This window comes from Nyctereutes procyonoides, unplaced genomic scaffold, assembly GCF_905146905.1.
Source record: "Nyctereutes procyonoides isolate TBG_1078 unplaced genomic scaffold, NYPRO_anot_genome, whole genome shotgun sequence".
Classification (NCBI taxonomy): Eukaryota; Metazoa; Chordata; class Mammalia; order Carnivora; family Canidae; genus Nyctereutes; species Nyctereutes procyonoides.
This window is the reverse complement of record NW_026575043.1, coordinates 22,727,736-22,749,556: the sequence shown is the minus strand read 5'-3', so window position 1 is coordinate 22,749,556 and position 21,821 is coordinate 22,727,736. Positions and strand designations below refer to the sequence as shown.

General features: G+C 51.8%; 1 protein-coding gene across 2 annotated transcripts in view; it reads right to left on the bottom strand.

The window, feature by feature from the left end:
• Nucleotides 1-21,821, bottom strand: part of SLC22A23 (solute carrier family 22 member 23) — a 161,569-nt gene that overhangs the window by 41,182 nt on the left and 98,566 nt on the right. Inside the window, exon 4 of one of the 2 annotated variants that reach the window (XM_055322295.1) lies at nucleotides 3,091-3,259. In XM_055322295.1, the coding sequence (XP_055178270.1) occupies nucleotides 3,091-3,259 (169 nt within the window). Of the gene's footprint in view, nucleotides 1-3,090; nucleotides 3,260-21,821 lie in introns of those variants that run through there. The other variant, XM_055322296.1, reaches the window with a different exon arrangement.

Below are 21,821 nucleotides of genomic sequence, written 5' to 3'. Positions count from 1 at the left end.
GCAAAGGTTTTCTAATCCTGTTATTAGAGCAGTTATCAGAGTCCTGGCGTCATGCACGGAGCTCAGTTAGAAGTGCACGAAGGGCCTGGGATCTTAGCTCCAGCCCTCGGTGCAGGTGTTGAGACTCCAGCTCCGTTCAGATGCCCCGCAGGCCGCTCCCGCGTCCACTCCTGCTTGAATGTTCTCCTTGGTCCGGGCCCTCGTGTGCCCCCGTCTGGCACTGGAGCTGAGCATTGTGTACATATCTGGTTTATCTCATCCAGCACTGGGTGTGCAGGCCACCATCTGGACCAGAGAATCCCTCCTGGTCAGTCTCCACCCCTTGTCTTATTGCCCCCCTGCCAAGACCCTACAGGCCGGGGACTCTGCATTGTGCAGTTTGGCCTTTGGTCCTTGTCAACACACCTGCTTCCTCGTCCACTCTCCGAGGTGCTCCAAAGTACAAAGTCCACTGCCGGGCACCCACCATAAGTACTTGCTCATTAAAGAAAAGAGAGTTTCAGTATTTTGTCATCCACAGCTGGCCTAGGGCATCCCCCCCCCATCCTGGCAAACTATGGAGCCTGCAGGAGGGAGGAACTTCCTACCGCAGCAGATGGGAGGAGGGGTGGCGGGCGAGAAAAAGCCCAGGATTCCTAGGCAAAGGTGGAATGCATCTCTCAGCACTGATTTCTTTAGCCGGCCCCCAGCTTCACCCCGGTTCCCATGCGTGTTAAGGGGCAACACAATCGTAGCCATAAAGCCGCTAACCTTTGCCAGCCCTTATAGGTCAGGCACGTGCCAAGCGCCTTAGAGAATAACATAAATAATAAATAATTACCATGATGATCACAGCAGTTGCCATATTTGGGCAGCGCCAGAGCTGTGACCACACGGTGCCAGTGACTTGGAACGGCCGTCCATCTGTTCGTCTGCGTACGAGTCTTACGTATCAAAGTACCCGAGCGCCCTTTTGTACTAGAAAAGTTCTGTTTTTACTTTTAGGAATTTCAAGGAATTTTTTTTTTTAGCTTTTATGATATATTTAAATGCACGAATGTCTTACCTGCCATGAAACCCTGATAAACAAAGTCTGATCTACTTTTTAAGTTTAAATAAGAAAATGAAATAAGATTAACAAAAACCCCAGTCCTTTAACCATGTGGGCCAGTTCCCCAGAGCTACCCCAAACCCTTCCCTGAGGTCTCTCCCTGCCAGGTGTCCTCCTACTTGGGGCAGGTGGGAACAGCGCCCAGCTGAGCTTTGAAGTCTTATTCTTATAGGAGTATGAGCCTCTTGGAGGCTGTGCCTCTCCCTCCCCAGGCCTCCAGCATCCCCCACCCCGGGGGCCAGCAGACAGCCCTGGGGGCCCTTGGACACTGAAGTGCGTGAGGATGCCAGGCCTCACAGAGGCTCCTCCAGGGCGACAGTGCTCTTCTCCCAGGACAAGAGTCTCCAGTGGTCAGAGACAAGAGTCAGCTGCTCAGGGAAGGCAGGAGACAGCACTACATATGGTAAGAGTGGCCTGGGTTCAAGGGCCAGCTGACGGCCTCAGTTTTGTCATCTGTACAGTGGGGTGATGAAATACAAAGATTTGAATAATCTCCTATTTATACAGTGCTTGCAATTTGTGTTTGACATAAACACAGAATAAGGATTTGTTGAATAAATAAATGCCCTTGAATTCTGAAACAAGCAGGGCCCAGCTCGAGGTGCAGCAAGTGAAGGAAAAGGAGGGACTTGCCTGGAAGACAGAAGGAAGAGCTGCCCATCCCACCCCGCTTTGGGAAATGGTTTCATTCTTTGCCTCTTAAGACCCTGCAGGAGGGAGCAGGATGTCCGGACATATGCATGGCTCCCGCAGGAGGGGGGGTGATGAGCAGCGCTGGAGCAAGACACACCTGCACCCTCGTGCACCACTGCCTCTCTGCTGGAGGACCTCCTGCCAGGGTGGGGCCGGGGCCCAGCATCGTGAAGCTACGAGGCAGGGCCTCGTTCCTCCTCCCTGGCACCTCAGAAGCCCAATGAATAGCCCTCTCTGCTCCAGTGGATGCTTAAAGCTACGACAGACCTGACCTCTCGCCAGAAATTTGGTTTTCATTAGTGACCAAATAAAAGCAACACAGCGTAGTATGTATTATCCACACTACAGTGTCTCACACTCACGTGTGACATGAGTGCTGGCACAAAGAGGGGCGGGGAGAGGCAGGGAAAGAAAGAACTTATTTATAAAAAAGGTCAAATGCTCGTTTATTTCCCTAAACATCTCTCTATCCAGGAGCAGGGTTTTTCAACCTTGGCTAAACATTAAATCCTCTGGGGAGTTAAAAAAAAAAAAAAGTCTGGTCGCCATCTGGTTGCCCAGGTCACATGGCCCAGCCCAGTGTGTTCAGTTGTTTTTTCCCTATAGTCAACCAGCCGAAAGCCAAAGTTACACATGGTTCTCAAAGTCCTGGCGGACTTGTCAGGAGCGGGGGTGGACAAACTTTTCCTGTAAAGGACCGGAGAGTAAATATTCAGCTTTGTAGGCCAATGGGACTGTTCTACGTGTGCAACTGTAGCGTGAAAACAGCCAGGGGTGACACCTATGTAAACACGTGGGCATGGCTGTGCTGCAATAAAACTTTATTTACCCCAACAGATGGTGACAGGATTTGGTCCGTGGACTATAGTCCCTGCCCATCACTACCCTAGAGGAGAGAAGGGGGGGCTTTCCTAAGTCACTCCTTGAACACCTCTGTATTTCCCCCTCCCAATGCAAGAACCCTCCTTTTGCAAATCCATTCATAAAATTCATATCAAAATGAGCCAGCAGGCAGGTGTCCAACCAGATGGGCGGGGGGCAGGTTCCTGGAGTTGGATGTAGGGCACCCAAGGGCTCACCCCATGCATGTTTCAACACTTCCCAAGATACAAGGTTTAAAACATGAAATTTTATAGAAGAGGGAAATCCCTTCACACACACACAGAAAGCACAAGCAGAAGCCAGCAAGAAGCTGGGGGACCTGGGACCCAAGTCGGCGATGTCACGCGTCTCCTCCCTGGGGAACGCGCCCTGCAGAAAGCGTTGGCAGATGCACAGGCGGTGAAGCCTGTGGGGACGATACTCACGACCAATAGAGCAGCATGAGCAGGAAGGGGCAGATGATGAGGGCCTGCAGGACCTGCCAATCCCGGCACAGGGCGGCCAGCCCCGGCATGAGGAACTGCCCCGCCATGGCCACGAAGCTCGCCACCATCGTGATCATGAACCGTTTCCCAGGGGGGCACAGCTCTATTCCTGGAACACAGAAGGGACAAGAGAGACGTGAGCGTCCTGCCCCATAGCCCGGAGGGGCCACGGGTACACCAGGGTCAGTGCACTTCTCAAGCAATCCTGAGAACCATAAAATCACATTTATTTGCCGGCCGCCACGAGAGACCTACATCGTACGTCAATGTTAAAATCCTTGTTTTTACAGCTGGATGGGCCGAGGCCTGAACTGGGAAGGGAGTGATCGTCGGTTGCTCAGGGTCACAGAGCAAGTCAGTGGCAAAAGAACATTGTGATTCAGAGTTGCCGAGCCCAGAAACTAAGAAGCGCTGCTTTGTGCAGGGATACATAGTATTTGCACCACGCAATTGCTCTTCCTCTGCTTTCGGGATGTTCCTGAGCTTGCTGTAGGGCAGGATCTCTCTCATGCCCGTGTGCATTCCCTCCCGTGACGATGCTGTATTAGGGGACTCCAGAACCCCCGGATGGAGCACCAGGAGCGCCCATCTGCTCTCTCTCACCACCTGCACCATCCCTCCTCCTGGTCCCGATGCCGGTGCTCCTTTGGAACCAAGTTCCAGGCAACCTATTTTACACTGTGAGACTAAGACAGACCAAGGGCATCACAGGTAATCTATCTGGATAAGAAAAAAAAAAAAACCAAACCCTGCAGAAAACAATCAGTAAAGCAGACGTGGACTGCGTGGTGAACTCCTCCTCCATGCTGGGACTCTGCGGGCCACTGCGAACGGGGGTGTCACACGGCCCTTTCTCTGTCCCTACTAGATGGACAGACAGCTCTTCTGGCAGAGCCAAGCCTGATTCATCTGCAGGGCTTCAGAACAACACCACTGTCTGCCCTCGATGAACATCTCCTGAATGGAGGGACACCATGGGCCCCCTTGTTGGCAAGAATCTATGCTTTTGATTTGACCTCGAGTAAAAAAGATGGTCACAAAGCCTTTGGCTAGAGCCCCCGCGTGGCAGCCAGGGCACATCCAGGACGTGAAGTCCTGGAATCAAGGTCCCCAGGCACTGGAACACAAGCTCGCTTTATGGGTTTCCCCCCTCTATGGAGCCTGTCCTTTGTTGGCCAGTCTCCTTCTACAGCACGCAGTATTCTCTAAAGCTAGCGGGGATTTTTTTTTTTTGAAAGTATAGTTGAAATGATCCCTGGGTGGCGCAGCGGTTTGGCGCCTGCCTTTGGCCCAGGGCGTGATCCTGGAGACCCGGGATCGAGTCCCACGTCGGGCTCCCGGTGCATGGAGCCTGCTTCTCCCTCTGCCTGTGTCTCTGCCTCTCTCTCTCTCTCTTTCTCACTGTATGACTATCATAAATAAATTAAAAAAAAATTTAAAAAAAAAGAGGAGAAAAAAAAAAGAGGAGAGACCCTTGGGAGACAATACTTTTTCTGCCCCTGTTACCAGAGACTGCAGATCCACGGCTCTAGTCCATCTGCTGGTTGTGCAGGGATGGAGCAGAGGTAGCAGGTCGGAGGGGAGCAGGTTTGGGGGCGGGGGGGGGGGAAGACGAACTGCACTTGGTCACAAGGCCACCGTTGGCCCTAATGAGGAGAGGGCACCAAGCCGGCTGGGGTCTACCCCGGCTCGACCGCAGGGAAAGGATAATAAAGTTACCAAAACGTCCCCTGCTACACTGCCACAGACACACAGATGATCCTCACAGCCAGGGGGAGTGGGACTCGCTTACCCCAGACCTGGCGTTTCTGCTCCTGAAAGTAACAGATCGGGGTCTTTCCAGAAAAGCCACACCGGTGCAGGTGCCAGCTCGCACTTCGCAGGCGTGAGCAGTGGACCCGCTCCGGGCTCGGCGCAGGCTCATCTCAGATAAGGGGACTTGGTCCTTGGCCCCTCGGGTGAGCGTCGAAGTCGGAGACGCCGTCGCAACCGCACGTGGCTCCATGCCCGGGGCGTGCTGGTGCAGCAGGCACGGCACAGGGCCTGCGCGTTCTCTCGCTGCGCTCCCTCCAGGGCTGCATGCACGGGGCGGGTCTGACCCTGTCCGCAGCTCCGGCAGCTGCAGCATGTGCAATCCCACACGCCCGTCTACACTCCGGCTATCGCACTGAGGATCACAAGGCAGCTTCCCTGACTAGGGCGCAGGCTTGTGGCAGCCCAAGGAAGTCTGCCCCTTGGTGGGCAAGTGATGCCCCACCCCCCGCGGCAAATGTCACGCTGTGACCGGCCCATACGTGAGCCTTACTGTTCACATGACAATGACTAACCCGCATAGCTCTCTCCTGTAGGGTTGTCTCCCGTCCGTCCTCCGCAGGTGGGCTGCGAATGGATGCTCTTACTCCTCGGGAGGTCCCAAAGGATCTACGCCACCCGAGAGCTCCCCGGAGACGCAGACCTCAGGGCCCACCCAGACCTCCAGAATCAGCGTCTGCATTTTAGCAAGAGGCTAACCGCACCTCCCTCAAACACGGTTACCCTCCCCCACAGCGCGGCAGGCATTCTTGCCTCCCAGACGCAGCGTCACAGAGATGAGTAAGCAGCATCCTTTGCTGACCTCTCTGCTCCTGTTTTGCAAGGAATCTTAGCAGAGACCTCATGCTCTATTTCGCCAGGTAGGAAAATGGAAGAGCACCCTAGCTGATACGTGCACTTTAGCATTCCTGCCAGGGCGACGGAGAAACATGACAATCTGATGTAAGGACGCAGGTATGACACTTGCACATAATGACCTCTCTGCCTTGGCTCACCAGGAATTCTTTCCAAACTGCCTGAGATCAACTGTGTTCTGAAGGTGGCTATAAAGATGTTAAAAAAAAAAAAAAAAGCAATTATCAAAGAACCACAGGCACTTCAGGCTTGCCATTAATCACAGGTTCCTTTTGGATGATGAGAAATCAGTTTTCCTGAAGTGGAAGAGAGGAAGAAATACATCAGGGCATTAAGGCCTTAGGTCGTGGCATTGGCAGCAGGGGGCACGGAAGGCTGGTGGATGGTTCCTGCCCACCAAGGGTCTGCTCCCAGCTCTGGCGACAGGAACACTTGGCGCAGAGGCTGACATACCTTGGAGACACCTACGGCCACCAGGCCAGGGCCATGGGCCTTGGGTTTGAAAGGCAGGGAAACCTGCCAGCAGCAGGGTCTGGCGTCTCCGGTGCCGCCGCCTCCCCAGGACCTGGGGATCGTGGAGAACAGGCCACCGGCAGCACCTGGGGTGGCCCCGGGCGCCACGCTGTCTGCAACACTCGTGACAGCCACTTTTTGTGGTAGGTCGGCCCCGAAGTCATCTTAGCAGGGTTTCACTTACGGGTAGCAACTGTCCCCCTTCAATATGTAAAATAATTAAAGGTCACACGCACAAAAATCATCTTAGGTGAGGGACTGCGGATTCAAGTATAAAAAGCCCAGATTCTGGCGCCAGACGGCCTGGGCTGGAATCTGTGCTCAGCACTTAGAGCTTGGGACCTTAGAGCTTGGATCAGCCATCTGCGAGCTCTGTGCCTCAGGCTGGTCATCTGCAATATGGGCTATTGCGAGGACTAAATAAGCACAGAGTGCCTGCGTATAGAAAATGTGGTGCGGTGGCTTTTCTTAGCAATACTATGGATTATGACCACACGTAATAAGATAATTATTGCCAAGTCGCTCTTTGGTCTCAATAGATCTTTTTACTATTTACCTGATCTGGTGAACTTCAGGGTAGGATGGAAGGGGCACCTGGCTGGCTCAGTTGGTAGAGCACACAACCCTTCATCTCGGGGTTATGAGTTCGAGCCCCACACTGGGTGCAGAGATTACTTAAAAAAATATAAATGAATGAATGGATGGATCAATTCAGGATTGGACTAAATTTTGTTCAAGGAGACTCAACAAGAGAACCTACGATGACAGTCTACACTTGTTCTTCTCCATGTATTTTATTTCACTGTTCAGGCCCAGCAACAATCCATCAATTAAAAAACAGAACCAAACAAATCCAGAAACCTCTACTGTTAAATTACTCTTCCCCTAACACCGTAACAGAGAAGGCTGAAAAGCTACTCTTCCAAGCTTGACAGACTGACGGTAGGCAGAGGAATCGCAGAACCTTATGAGAATCAAGCAGTGTGGGATTGCATCTTAGTGGAGGCATTCGGCCTGTAGAAGAACGAGGGATCACAACCACAGCAGTCTGAGCATGCCGGGTACAGGGGCAGCCCCACGCCCCTCTGGGGACGTGTGCGGAAGCATGGCTCTGGGGCGGGAGATCTTTCCAGGGGCTGTAACCCTGGGGAGCTTTGCTTTTCAGAAGTCTTTGGGTTCCTACAAATTTCCTGGAGGACAAGTGTGCTACCTGGATCAGTTGGTCTAGGTGATGGAGCCTTTGGGTTCCTACAAATTTCCTGGAGGACAAGAAGTGTGCTACCCAGATCAGTTGGTCTAGGTGATGGAGCTGGTCCTCCAAGTGTGAGGGGGTCATGAGCTGGCCCACCTGGCTCCTCCTTGGGAGGAGGGTGCGAGGATCAGTGTGATGGGTCAACGTGATGAGGCTAGGTTCTCAGGGATTCAATCAACCGTCATCTAGGTGTTGCTATCAAGGTATTTTTAATAGATGTGATTGAAGTCCATAATCAGTTGACCTGAAGTAAGAGCGATTATCCAAAAGAATCCGGGTGAGCCTTACTCGCTCGGTAGCAAGGCCTTACAAAACAGAGCTGAGGCTTCCCCAAGGAAAAACAGAGCATCCTGCCCATGGACCTCACGCCTGAGGTCCAGCCTGTCCTTCCTGCCCGCCTGCCCTCCGGATTTCAGACCCTAACCTGCCCCCATAGCTGCGGAAGCCCATTCCTTGTGGAAGATCTCTTCCTCTATGTCTCCTCCGGGTTCTGTTTCTCTGGTTGAGCCTCAATAGAGAGGTCAGGCTTCTTACACCACATGAGGTCACACAGAGCCCCCACGAGGCTAGCAGAACCAGATGAAATCAGCCCCAAGGTCTGAATGGCGTTAAGGGTGCAGAGCCCCCAGGTGGGTCCAGGTGGCTCCAACAGTCACATCCAGCTCCATGGTGACCTCCGACCCAGGGGCTCTCTACTGTGGCCTCAACTCCACGGCTGGTGACAGGGCACTTCTGGGGGAACCTGGCCCACTTGGAGGTGCTACAGGCAGAGCCTAGGAGTCAGGGGACAATTACACAGAAAAGTGAAGTTCCCCCAGAGAACCCCCTGAATGTCCACCAAGAACCTCACCCTGTGGAACATCCTTAGCTCACACCAAAGGCTCTGGCTTCTCGTTTATGCACTCTGCGTCGTCACGTTTAGCCTAATGGGTTTTAAAAGCCTACGGTTTAGCTGGTATTCAACGCGAAATAGTAACTTTGGAAGCTCCTTGCTGATACAATTCAATTAGGAAAAAAAAAAAGATGCTCTGTTCAGACAGAGCAGAGTGTCTGCAGATCTGCACCCTCAGCACCAGCAGGTGCACCTGATCCCCGCTCGGGCCTCCTCTGGGGGTGTTGGACCAGCGGCGCTCCGCAGGCCGAGAAGCTTCCAGGCAAGGAGCACTGGGTGAGACAAAGCTCTGCACCAGCATCAGATGGAGCTCATCTGTGCTTCGGTGTCTGAGGGATCTGCCAGCAGGAAATACTCTCCTCCCACCTTCCCCACCCCCGCTGGATTACCTAACTGTTCGCTGGATTCAGGAATTACGATGGTTTGGTTTAAAAAAAATGGAACCAGGGTTAAAAAGACACGTCCCATCCTTCTAGAATATGTAAGTGAATGAAACATAGTTCTAATTCTTTCTTAAAATACATATTTCAAAAACTCTGTGTATGCTTGGGGACGGCTCTGTGTTCTTGGGATTGTCCAATGCTCCTAGCCTCTTCTAAAATGAGTCTACGGGGGATGCCTGGGCGGCTCAGTGGGTAAGCGTCTGCCTTTGGCTCGAGGTGTGATCCTGGGGTCCTGGGTTCGAGTCCCGTATCCAGCTGCCCACTCAGCAGGAAGTCTGCTTCTCCCTCTGCCCCTGCCCGCCACTCACGCTTGCTCTATCTCTCAGATAAGTAAATAAAAATGTTTAAGTTTTTTTAAAAAAGCACACCCTCCTCCTAATGGGTTCAGCGCGCTTTCAGTGTACGCCCTACCTTACGAGACAAGTGGCCCTTGCAGCTGCCCTTGCTGCCCTGCCCTGGGTCACTCGAACTAGACCCAAAACACCTGTGCACACAGGCTGAGACCTCACAAGTCTCGGGAGAGGGAGGCAAGGCCCACTCAGGGAAGGCAGTGCCTCCCCAAACCTCAGTCAAGGACCAAAACATGATGCCTGGGGTGCTGGGGGGATGGAGAGACCCACGGAAGCACGTGCGTTCCGGCCGGCCACGCGGGGGGTGAGCCCACATAACGGCGCCTGGGCCCGTGCGTCCACACCGCATGGCAAGGACACATGCCCTTCACACAGGCCGCATGTCCAGACTCGCGGTCCTCACAGAGGGCGCTCCCTCTCCCCCTCCTCTGCCAACCTTCCTCCAGGTCAGTCCAGGAGCTCGGAAGCACCGCAGGCTGTAGGGGGAGGCCCTGCTTTCTCCGGGCTGTCCTCCCACCTCCTCGGGGAGACCAGGCGTCGGCCACACCACCTGCCGCACTCAGGCTCGGCCCAGCTGGAGGCCCCCAGGGCCCCCCCAAGCAGCTCCCGGGTCCCTGTGGGCTCCCCCTCACTTCCTTGCCAGCAAGGAGCACTCCCGTCCAATGTCTCCCAGCCTCCCGGCCTCCCGCCGCCTGGCACCTGCGAGTCCCTCCCCGCTTCCCCTCAGCCACCCAGCCGGGCCTGGCCGCCCACATGCCACTCCGTAATTAGAGCCCTGGTGGGGGACACAGGGCCCCCGGGATCCCGAAAACCAGACCTCCGGGCCTGTGATCGTGGAGTTCCTTATTATAGCGACAGGGCCCAGGACTGCCAGTCGGGTGGACTCCAACAGCCTTCAAGGGTATGACTGCAAACGGCCGCTGTTATCAGACGGGCTGCAAATCCTCCCTTCCCCGTGCAAAGCTCCCTTTTCCTCTTCATTTAGGACCTGCCCACACAGAGGAGTGGTGCGAGAGTCTGAAAGGCTGTTGGCTCTATTTAGAGACAGAGGAAGCAAACACAGAGATGGAGCTATTGCCTACAAATCGCGCTCCCGCGTCTGCCAGACATGCGGACAGAGCATCTGAAGCCCGTGTGGAAGTGCTGCATTAATTACCAGTTGCGCGACCTACTATGGTGCCTCCACTGCCGGCCTGGGTAACAACTCCCACGTATCGGGGGTCAAACACTTCAGGTGGCATTTGTCACACATTAAACTCAATCCGCACAATGACTCTATGATCTAAGTATTTTTTTTTTTTTGATGCTCATTTGACACAAGAGGCCCCTGAAGCTCAGAGGGATTATGTGACTCATGGAAGATCACAGAGCAGGGGAAGGCACTAGGGAGGCGGTGAAGCCAGGTGCCCCCCTGTGCACCCTTCCTCCACCTGCAGCAGGCAGGAGCTGTCTCCCAACAGAGCCCCGGTGGCTGTGGCCTCCGTGCTGCGTTCCTGCCAGAGGCTCCTCCGCCTTTGCTCACCGCCCTCCCAAGGGCCTAGGACATTGCCTGGCACAGTAAATCTGTAGAAGCTCATCTTCCATGTGAGTCCAGGATGGTCCACACAGTCGCAGGCTGATCAACATTTGGGGACACATCAACCGTAAACCCCAGCTGCCCAATGTGAACCATAAAGTTCAGTTTCCTTTCTAATAATAAAATTATTTCTATTACTTCACTGTTTTTTTTTAAATAACATTACAATTCCTCAAAATAAGGAATGGGGATTTAAATGCTCACTGTTTGTGCTCAGAAACACTATTTAAAAACAGCTACTGATGTTCGGCAGCACATCCTTAAGAATTTAAATGAATACCACTGTTTTTTTTTTTTTTTTTTTTTTGTCTCCTGGTATTTAATGAGAAGAAAAATCCAAGGAGAGAAATGACTTCAAACACCAGAACAGCCTCAAGCCCACTGAAATCCCTGCAGTTCAGATCTGCGGCTCCTTTTCAAGCTGAGCGAACTCACAGAGACAGAGAGTGGGTGATTTTAGGGTCAAGAACACACTTTAGAAATTACTGTCCAGGTTTTGCAGCTGCCAGTTCCAAAGTAACCATCCTCAATCCTCATTTTCCCTGGTATTGTCCATGCTATGGATCAAGAACACACTTGCTGATTGATCCTGTTTGCATAATTAGATTATGCACGGGGGCCAAAGGAAGCCTCCCAGGCCTTGCGATTTGAAACAGCAGGTGTGGCCAAATAAAAGAGTCCTAAGTTAGTTCCAGCCCTGACTTCCAGCAGCATGCACTGAGCTCCCCAAACGTCAGAGGGCAGAGATTACCCAATTTTCATTTCTCCTCACCACCATCATTGCCAATAGTGTTATTTTATGAGACCAGCAAGCAATCAAGAACTTGGGGCTGAGTTTATGGCGACTAGAATATATCTCGATATGAGTTCATAGGATCATCACTCGTAATGTGTAGCCACAGTAAATGCATTTCATTCTTTGGAATAACATCCCTAAATAGGGAAGAATTATTAGTAACTTAGTCCTTCTAAATGAGGCCTTCCTCTTTCCTTATTTTCTCATCTTCCCATCTTCTCTTTTATCTGTACTTTGTAAAAAAACTTTTGAAGGTTTGCATATTCGAGAAGAAGAGAGAAGAGTGTAATCAATCCCCACATACCATCTGCTAGGGTCAGCAACGATCAAAGTTTTGCTTCTCTTGGTTCTTCTGTTTCTTTTCTCTCTTTCACTCTTTCCTGTAATATTTTATTTATTTATTTATTTATTTATTTATTTATTTTTAATTTTTTTTTTTAAATTTTTATTTATTTATGATAGTCACACACACAGAGAGAGAGAGAGAGAGAGGCAGAGACACACACAGGCAGAGGGAGAAGCAGGCTCCATGCACCGGGAGCCCGATGTGGGACTCGATCCCGGGTCTCCAGGATCGCGCCCTGGGCCAAAGGCAGGCGCCAAACCACTGTGCCACCCAGGGATCCCTTTCCTGTAATATTTTAAATCAAGGGCAGCGCCGCCTTCAGCCCAGGGCGTGATCCTGGAGACCCGGGATCGAGTCCCATGTCAGGCTCCCTGCATGGAGCCTGCTTCTCCTTCTGCCTGTGTCTCTAGACCTCTCTGTGTGTCTCTCTCATGAATAAATAAAGTCTTTAAAAAATATTTTAAATGAAACGCTTGATATCAGGTCTTACCATTTCTAAATACGAATGTATGGATGGCTCTTTATAAAAAGGGGGCGTTTCCTTACATAAAGACATCATCACATCCAACAAAATCAACCATAATTCTTTAATATTATTTCATAACCAGTCTGTGTCCACATTATTCAATTTCCTCAAAAAAGTCTCCATCTGGTTGTACTTTTAAAAATCAGGTCCAAGTCGGGTCTATATGTTGCACATCTCTTAGGCTTCTTTCAAGCTAGGGAAGCCTCTCCCCATCTCCTTCTCCCCCATGGCACTGTCCTGTCGCAGAAGCCAGATGGGTTCTGGGTTTATGGGATTACCTTCCCGTGGTTCTTTCATACCCGAAACTGGAGGCTAGACCTAAAGATCTGGTTGGACTCCAGTTCAACTTTTTAGGTAAGAAGGGTTCCTGGGTGGGCCTGCACTTCCTGTCGCAGCACCCAGGAGGCACACCTGCTTCAAATGATGTGAAGATTAATCAGCCATGGGGGCTGGGGGCGCACCTCAGCCTCCCGTCCTGGAATCATTCGCTAACATTCTTGCTGCTGGTTTTGATCCTCTGATGATCAATGCCCACATCCATGATTTCATTGGGGGCCTTGAAATGCTGATTTGGTTTTCTGATTCCCGTATTCATTTTCTCACCTTGAATTATCTTGTAAAGGACTTTACTCACCAACGAGGGTGATTTTTTTTTTACCTAGAAACGTAGTTAATTTGGAAGAGGCCGCAGTATATAATCATGATCACTCCGGGTGATGGATAATTTCACATGTCATGTCACCCTTCCACTGCACTCAGCAAAATAGAGCCTTCTGCGATTACTCAAGACCTCAGGTGATCTCCACTCCCCACCACCCACCCCTGACATCATCATCTGCCTCCCTTCCCCTCCTTCAGGCCACTCTGGCTACAGTGGCCTCCTTGCTGCCCTTATTGGCCATCCCTGTGCCTGGGACACCGTCCCCGGAGTCACATGGGTCTCTCCTCCCTTCCGTAGGGTCTCTGCCCAAGTGGCACTGCATCAGGGAAGCTCAGTCTATGCCGAATAGTAATCCTTACCCCTTCTCACTCCCTGAGTTTCCCCTGATGACGTATCACACGGGTGTTCTTAGAACACTGCTTCTCAAGCGTGGACCACCAACACCATAGGCATCACCCGGGAGCATGATGCAAACACAAATATGAGGGCTTTTCTCCAGATCTACCAAATCAGCATCTGGGGTTGAGTCCAGCAAGCTGTGTTAGCCAGCCCTGCAGTGATTCCGATGATTCTCAACGTTCAGACCCACTGCAGTGGACTTTACCCATATTGGATCACTTCATCCTCCTCTCACCCTACGAGGTAGGTACGGTTCATCGCTGCATTTTCAAGGTGACGATACATAAGTTTCCCGGCCCTAGGCCTGTGGGGATCTGGATTCAGGGGGCCCCCAAGGCAGGGTCTCAGAATCTGCATTTCTAACAAGTTCCTGGGTGATGCAGATGTTGCAGGTTCAGGGGCCGCACTTTGAAAATCATTGCTCTGAACCCTGCAGGCAGTTGTATACACCAGGATTAACTCTCCCTCCAAAGCATTAGCATATGGATAATAAAACAAAACAAAGCTACGTTACAGCTCCTAACACCTGTTGGCTGGCTGGCCTTGGAGGGGCTGGATGCTTGCTTTTTTTCCCTATCACTAGGATAGGAAAACTGTCTGATGGGCAAGGCAGGCAGGGGCATAAAAGACCTGGGGTTGCAAAGAAATCTATTTTCTCCGTCTATCTCACAGGAAAGGAAACTCAGAGAACACCCACCAGGGCTAGTGGAGTCAAATGCCCCGCGGGTAAGAACCTGGCGTGAGGGGTGGGGCCTGAGGCGAACCACCCAGTGCTTGCCTGGATTATAGACCTTTAAATTCCATTAGACAAGACAACACTGTCTGGGTCACACAAAACATGCCCAGGGTCAGGGTCCGGCCACGTGTTGCCGGCCTGCAGCCACTGAGCCTCGCCCAAACTGCTCATTCCACTCAAGGGGAACGTAAGGTCGCGGGGTTACTTGGCAGCAGCAAAAGCAAGCGGGGGTTCCAAGCCCGGGGCTCGCTGGGCTTTACTACGTGGCCTCTGGACCACACAAGTCCCCTGGATTGCCTCTGGTTTATTTTTAAGTGGAGATTACAATAAAAGCAAAGATCAAACTTGATTTGACATATGTCCATTAAAAGGAGCTCTCTCCTCCTCCACCAGAGTGGAAAACCCCTTGGCGCTATATTTAGCCTTAAGAGCATCACCCAATAAAGAAAAGGTCACATCAGGCCAACAGCTGGGGAGGGATTCACCAGAACTAGGTCTGCGGGGAGGGGATCCGTGGGCCAGAAGGAGTACGAGTGGTTTCCTCTCAACCCAAGTGAAGTGGAGGGTTCTCGGCAGAAGTGAGCATGAGGTTCCGAGAGGCCCTTGCATCCGGCGCCGTCTCGCCCGCGGGGCCGTCTTGTTTCCAGTTTGTCTGACTTGTTGCTTGACTTTGAACTTCCTGCGCGTGGGGTGCGGGTGGGGAGATGAGGAGACGACATGTCCTCCGTGGCCAAGTGTCTCCTCCCAAGTGGGAGAAGGGCCTCCGCGGGCACAGCTCTGAGGTCGCCCCTGGGGACCCGCACAGGCAGTACCTTGTTGGTCACAGCCACTCCCTGCGGCTTGTACAGCGTGGGCTCGGCCGGTACAGGCTGCGTGGCCCGTTATAAGCTTCAAGTGACAGGCCCTCCTCAGCCGAGGGCCCCCGTGTTTGCCAAGCTCCTGCTCTGTCGGGCTGCAGCGCAGACCACCGGGCGAAGCCTACGGGATGTACCGCCGTGGGGCCTCGAGGCAGCCGTCTGTCCACGCCCAGCCGAGCAGGGGCCTGGCCTTCCCGGGGGGGGGGGGGGGGGGGAGCGCCCTTCTCTGCTGGGGGCTCCGCGCCATCCGGCTGCAGGCTCAGGTCCCGACCTCGGGGCACCAAGCTCAGGTGCTGCTCTGCTGCCCCTGGAGGCGGCTGCTGGGGCGCCCAGGCCCTCGGCCCTGCCCCGAAGGCGCTCCCGGTCACCCGCCCCTTGCTGGAGGCAGAGCACCGTGTGCATGTGTGTGTGCGTGTGTGTGTGCGCACGCGCTGGCGTGTGGCCGCTTACCTGGGCCGCTCCCCAAGCTCCCCAAGGAGCTGGACCCGGGACATGTCCAAGTCCGCGGCGATCGCGGACCCCACCACACAGCTGCGCACAGCTGTTACACCGCAGGGTGGCTAGGGAGGCCGGGTCACATCCACCCCGAGCGCGTCCTCCGCACCCCGCCTGCCCAGCCTGCGGCTCTCCCACGACACCGGTTCCCGCCGCTCCCAGCCCCCTGCCCCCTCAAATCCCCTCCCAGCCCCTGCGGCCCAGCTGTCCCTGCACCTTCCCTCGCCAATTCCCAGGCCACCCCGCCAGATGTGACCCCCTCCCTCTGGACCCCAGGGGCGGCGCCGCGCGTTCCGGAACCTCTTCCTCTGCCTTGGCCCGTGCAGCCGTGGCCTCCGCGACCACGAGAGCCCTGCTCGCTCTTCTCTGCGTCCTTCGTACTGCCTAGCGTCGCGCTCAGCAGCTGCCAGATGCTCCACAAATGTTTGCTGAATGCAATCAGCAAAAGTGAGAGAGGCACGATTTTCCACGGGAGCCAGAAAATCTGATTAACTGAGAAAGGACGGCAGGTTGCATTAAGCAGGTTGACGTGAGGCCACCGGCATCTGTTGTGAATGGAACCTCTGAGGGCTCTCTGCACCAGACACGAATGCAGCGAGCTCCCCAAAGCCCCTCTACAATGTAAGAGGCTGCAGGCCCATCGTTAGAGGGTACCTCGGCCCCCACTTGGGCTCCCACTCGGGCCCCCCCCCCCCCCGCAGCATCTGCTGCTTAAGGTGGAGCATTCACGGAGCTGCTCCAGTGGGGCCGGGCCGCGGTGATGGCACCTGGCCCTTACACAGGGCAGGCACCTGTCAGTCACTGTGCATGGCCCCGTTTCTTTTTATTCTTCTTTTCTCTTCACTCCTGCAGGGCAGCTATTAGGTCTGTTCTGTATGGATGGGATGAAGCGGGCTTGGCCAGGCTCAGTGACACAGCCAGGTTCACGTGCAGCGGGGCGAGGGACCTCACCCACGTCCTGCTTACACGGCATCTGCAGGACCCCCCCCCCCTTGGGAGGCGGGAATGTCCTCACGTGAAGTCCAGCAAGAGTCCGATGGGCTCTCACACGGCAGCTGCTAGAGGGAAGGGGCAGATTTGAAGCCTAGGTCTCTGTGAGCCACGCGGGGGAGGTCGCAGGAGGGAAGGCAGGAAGACCCGGGTCTGTACTCCCTGTGAGCTGCTGTGCATGGGGTGTGTGAAGGGTGTAGACAGCCAGCGTGGGAGAGGCCCAGCGAGGCTGCAGGCTCAGCCTTGGTGACCCACGAGTAACTCCCCCGGGGACTAAGTTTTCTCATCTGGAAGAGGAAGGTTGGCGATGTGAGGATGCCACCCCAGGACATGCCACTTTGGTAAAAGGACTGGTTTTGAGCTCAAGCAGCTGAGAAACAGCAGATACAGGCAAAGCGTCTCTGTCCTCCTCCTCCTTTCTGCCTAAAGGCAGGGCGATACATTTTTCTTTGTGAAGGTGTCCCTTTCCCTCTCTTGTCCCAGGAAGAGGAAACGAGATGACTCTTGTCACCGGAGGTGACACCCACTTGAGTCCTCATAACATGGCCTTATCTCCTACTACTTCCCCTACAGAGTTACATCTCCACAAAGTACCAGCCCTAGAGGTCTGAACCTCTTTCCTTTTGAAGGCGATCTCCCCATATATTACCGCTCTTCGTTAAAATTATATAATAAGCTCTCAGGCCTAAGTGAGAAGGCTAACCCCTTCTTTGAGGTTTTACTTTCTTTTCTGTGAGACTTTGTGTACACACGAAAATTAAAATATTACCATCAAATAAAATCTGTATGCCTTTTGTTAGTTTAACTTACATGGCCCCAGACACTGGACCTAGGAGGGTAGAGGAAAAAGATCTTTCCTCCCCTACAGTTGCACTCCTAAAATCCTAACATTTTTTTTTTAAAATTGTGTGATAATTTTTGGTGATTTTTATTGAAAAGGAACAATGCTGTTCGAGAAAGAAAAGCCTGTGCAAAGTCAAAAGTGCTCAGTTATATGAGAAAACGGTAGACTTTTGGATTTCTTCCTTTTGTCTGAGAATGTTGGCTCTTTCCAGCCCAGAGTGTTACGCCATTAAGAATGCTGAGATGGAGAGTAAGAGGCAAACAGAGATACCAAGGAAGGGGCCTCAGGAAGCGGACTGGGGGATCCAGGAGGGCTTAACAGAGAACAGAAATCCCTAAGCTGAAATCTAAGAGACGTGCTGGTGGCGCCAGATGGTGGGCTGGGGAGAGAACACAAGAGAGAACAGTAGGGTCAAAGGAGAGGGTAGGCAGTCATTCCTTAGCCCACACGATGGCTTTGTGGCTATTATTCCCACCACAACTAAAATCCATGCCAGCTTGCTGCCTGCCGATCGGGGTTTCACATCCCTTAAAACTCCCCGCCAATTCTGATTAAAAGTAAAACTGGTAGGCTTTCCCCTGGCCTCCCCACCCTACCCCCACTCCAATAACCGAGCACCATGCACGGAGGCCTTTGATGGAGACAGATGATGGTCTATCTTCAAAGACTGTGTCAAGCTTCGCTATAAAGCTTTGTGTTTCCTGCCCACTCCCCAGGTGCAGCTGAGTTCCCAGCCCTGGGCCCATCCCTCCTGGGGTGAGAGCCTCAGCTTTCCAACTCATCATGCCTCAGAGCATCTGCCCAAAGGCCAGGTTCCTGATGCAGATGTACGGGATTAAATACGACTATATCCACGAGAAGCTACCTTCTTTCTCTTGCTTTCCCACAGGCTCGCCTACAAAAAGAGTTTTATCCAAGAGAGACAGGCTAGGTGGGGAAGGCAGTGGAGAGAATGGAAGCTTTGAAGTTGGCTGGACTTTCCATCTTCCAAGTAACAGGTACATGGCATTAAGCAGGGTACTTAACATACGTATGTCTCTCTTATAAAAGGATCGTAGGTACCGTCTGCAAGAACTAGAGCAGGAATGAAAGAAAATGATGACATTCGGCAGCATGCCTGGAATGTCCGCTCTAACGCCTTGAAACAGCACATCAGTGTAATTCAAGGACACTAACCAACTGTGTGCTGGCCAGGGGGCCCGCTCACAACCATAACAGAGGCTGTGACCAAAATGCCCCTTTAGTTCCAGGTAACCATGACATAAAAGAACTTCTGTAGAAGTTTCTAACTCTTGCAAAACTTGGGGACTTTTTGCATAAGAATGACAACTTCCAAAATGACTGGATTTCTAACCACAGTATAAAGGCCTTGCTGAATGACCTACTGTGCAAGGGGAGGTGGGGGGGGGGGAGATTTCCAAGGTCTCTTGTGAAAAAGAATGGGACAATTGCCATTGCAAATTTACAGAGCAACAGAGCACAATTCTTATGGAAAACAGACGGGGTTGATGGGGAAAGCACAGCCCCACAATGTACCAAACACAGGAGAGCACAGAGACCTTCCCAAGGTCTCTGGATTTTGATGGAGATCCATTTGGAATGGACACATTTAGCATTTGGAGAATGGAAGTCATTTAAGTTTAGAGTATTTATGTTTAAAAGAGTAGTGTTTTCACACTGCATTCCTTCTTTAGGGAGAAAGCTGAAGGGTAAGGAGCCCCATCTTTCATGTTCTGTAGACACACGGTCATTAACATCACATTTTGTATGCAACGATGCCTTCCGATCGGTTCATACTATTAAAAATGGCCTGCTGTGAAGTCAGGGGTTATACGGCTCCTTCGAGTTCTTGGTTCTGAAGGAAAAAAGTGTTGAGAACACACAGTACTTTGTGAAGTATACGCCAAGGCCGCGGACAGGCTGACCCGACTCATAGATGCCCTGACGAGGCACAGTGGAAAGAGCCTCCCAGAAACCATTCTTTCCTATCAAGTTGAGAGGAAAACATTCAACACAAAGGATTTAAAGTCTAGAAAAGTTACGCCACAGAAGTTTTTTTTTTTTTTTTTTTGTTCAAAAGATTTTATTCTAAAAGCCTACTTCTCACATGGTGCAAGATGAAGTCTTGAGGGCACACGTGAAGCTCATGTTTAGCAAGACAACTGTCAGGCCTCACTGGAAAATTTCTGAGAGGATTTGTTTTGTCCTCTCGCCCCCTCTCTCTTTGATCCAGAACATAAAAACACAGAAAAAGCCATTCCATTACTGCACTTTGGATGGGAGTGCAGTGGGCACGGGTTAATCATTTCTGTGGTATCAGGCGACATTCAAATGTAAATGTTGTCACACAAAACGATCCCAGACGTCTGGGGGTAAATGTTCAGCCAGCACTTCTGATTCACGCTGGGTTGCCTTTGACCAAGTTGACAGAAGAGGAGGAGGCGAAAGAGCAGAAACCAAATGAACAATTCATTTATCATCTCCATGTGTGACCAAAGCTTTCCCGCCTGCATTGGGGGTGGGGCGGGGTGGGGGCAGGGGGCGAGAAGAAGCCGAGGGGAAAGCACAAGGGGAGAAACCTCCCAGCCCAGGCCTTGCCTCCCCGGCATCTGGTCTTGGAAGAACCAAATCCAACCTGTGAGATGTGCGTTATGCAAATAAACCACCCAAGTCAAGTCTTTAAAAAGAAAAGTTAACAGTTGTTTTTTTTTTTTTTTTTTTGCAAAGCCATATAACCAAGCTCCATGCCTTTCTGTCATTTCCTAACAACTCCTAGGGCTCAAGTGATTAAACGTATTTCAATTCTCGGGGAGAGGACGCAATGTGCCTTGTAGAGTTAGGAAGATAATCTAAGTTCAAAAACTCCTACGCTAGGAGCCTTTTGTCCTTCTTTTTTTTTTTTTTTTTTAAAATTTTTTTTTAAATTTTTATTTATTTATGATAGGCACACAGTGAGAGAGAGAGAGGCAGAGACTCAGGCAGAGGGAGAAGCAGGCTCCATGCACCGGGAGCCCGACGTGGGATTCGATCCCAGGTCTCCAGGATCGCGCCCCGGGCCAAAGGCAGGCGCCAAACCGCTGCGCCACCCAGGGATCCCGCCTTTTGTCCTTCTAGGTAGATGGTATTGGTTTAAATTCTAGATGAGTCCCGGTCCTCTGCCTAACATCAGAGAGAAGAACTTAATTGGAAAGCACAGACTGAGGTCAAAATGCAGGGAGCCGAGGTCCTGGTTCACTAGCTTAAAACAAAATGCTGACGAAAACTAAGTTTTCTCTGGGACATACCCTCATCTCTGCCTGTGGATTTTGGATTTTGTTGGCGGCCTGCCAGGAGCCCTTGCATCCCTGCGTCCTGGTTCCAGTGGAACTTGAATTTCAAATCAAACCTGTTATGGCTTGATATTTTACGGATATATGTCTCCTTAACATAACATCGCTCTCTCAAGAAGCCTTTGTGTACTGTCGGAGAGAAAACCAGAGGCCCAAAATGGAGTCACTCTTGCCAGGCCACGTCACCAAACTGGGGCTTAGTATCTAATCTGATTGTAGTTTCAACCTCTCCCAGGAATGTGGTTCCTCACCAGCCAGTCAGGAATTTTCTGGTCACCACCAATCAGGTCATCTGTCTCCAGGGCCCTCTCTGTCCCCCCAAAGGAGGCTGAAGTAATCTACTAATAAGACCCCTTGCTCTTTCCCCTAAAGGAGGTGACCTGGCCTAAAACAGTCCTTTGTTTTGCCAATTACTTCCCTGTCCTGTCTTCCTTCCTAGAAAACCTTTATTTGTGTCCAACTCCTTGAAGCTCCCCGGTACTTGCTACATGGGTGCTGCCTGCATCATGAATCAATCAATAAGGCCACTTAGATCTTTAAAACCTACGCAGTTGAATTTTTGTTATTTCACAGTAACTAACAAATGGAGATAAAGCAAAACTAAAAAGAATATCTCATTTCCTTTAGGCAACCGAATACTAAACTTGAAATGCAGAATGAAGTGCAATGGGCCTCAGAAGCCATGCAAGAGAGGCCACCCCAGGTCATCCCCTATACTTTCTGATCTTCCTATGTGCAGAGGTCCCTGAAAGCAGTGCTTCTCCAAGTGCGGCTTCTTTAACCCTCTGCATCAGATTTCCCTGGGGCCCTATGCCCAGACCTATGGAACCAAGACACTTATAGGATAGAGCCCCCTGAGGCTAGAGTTTAACAGGGGGATCCAAGAGATTCTGATGTACCCTCAAGGTTAAGAACTTTTGTCCTTAAGTGTCAGCAAAATTGCTGGGATTTTCCATCTACCTCAAACCACTACTACATGAGGAACACCTGTTACTGTTG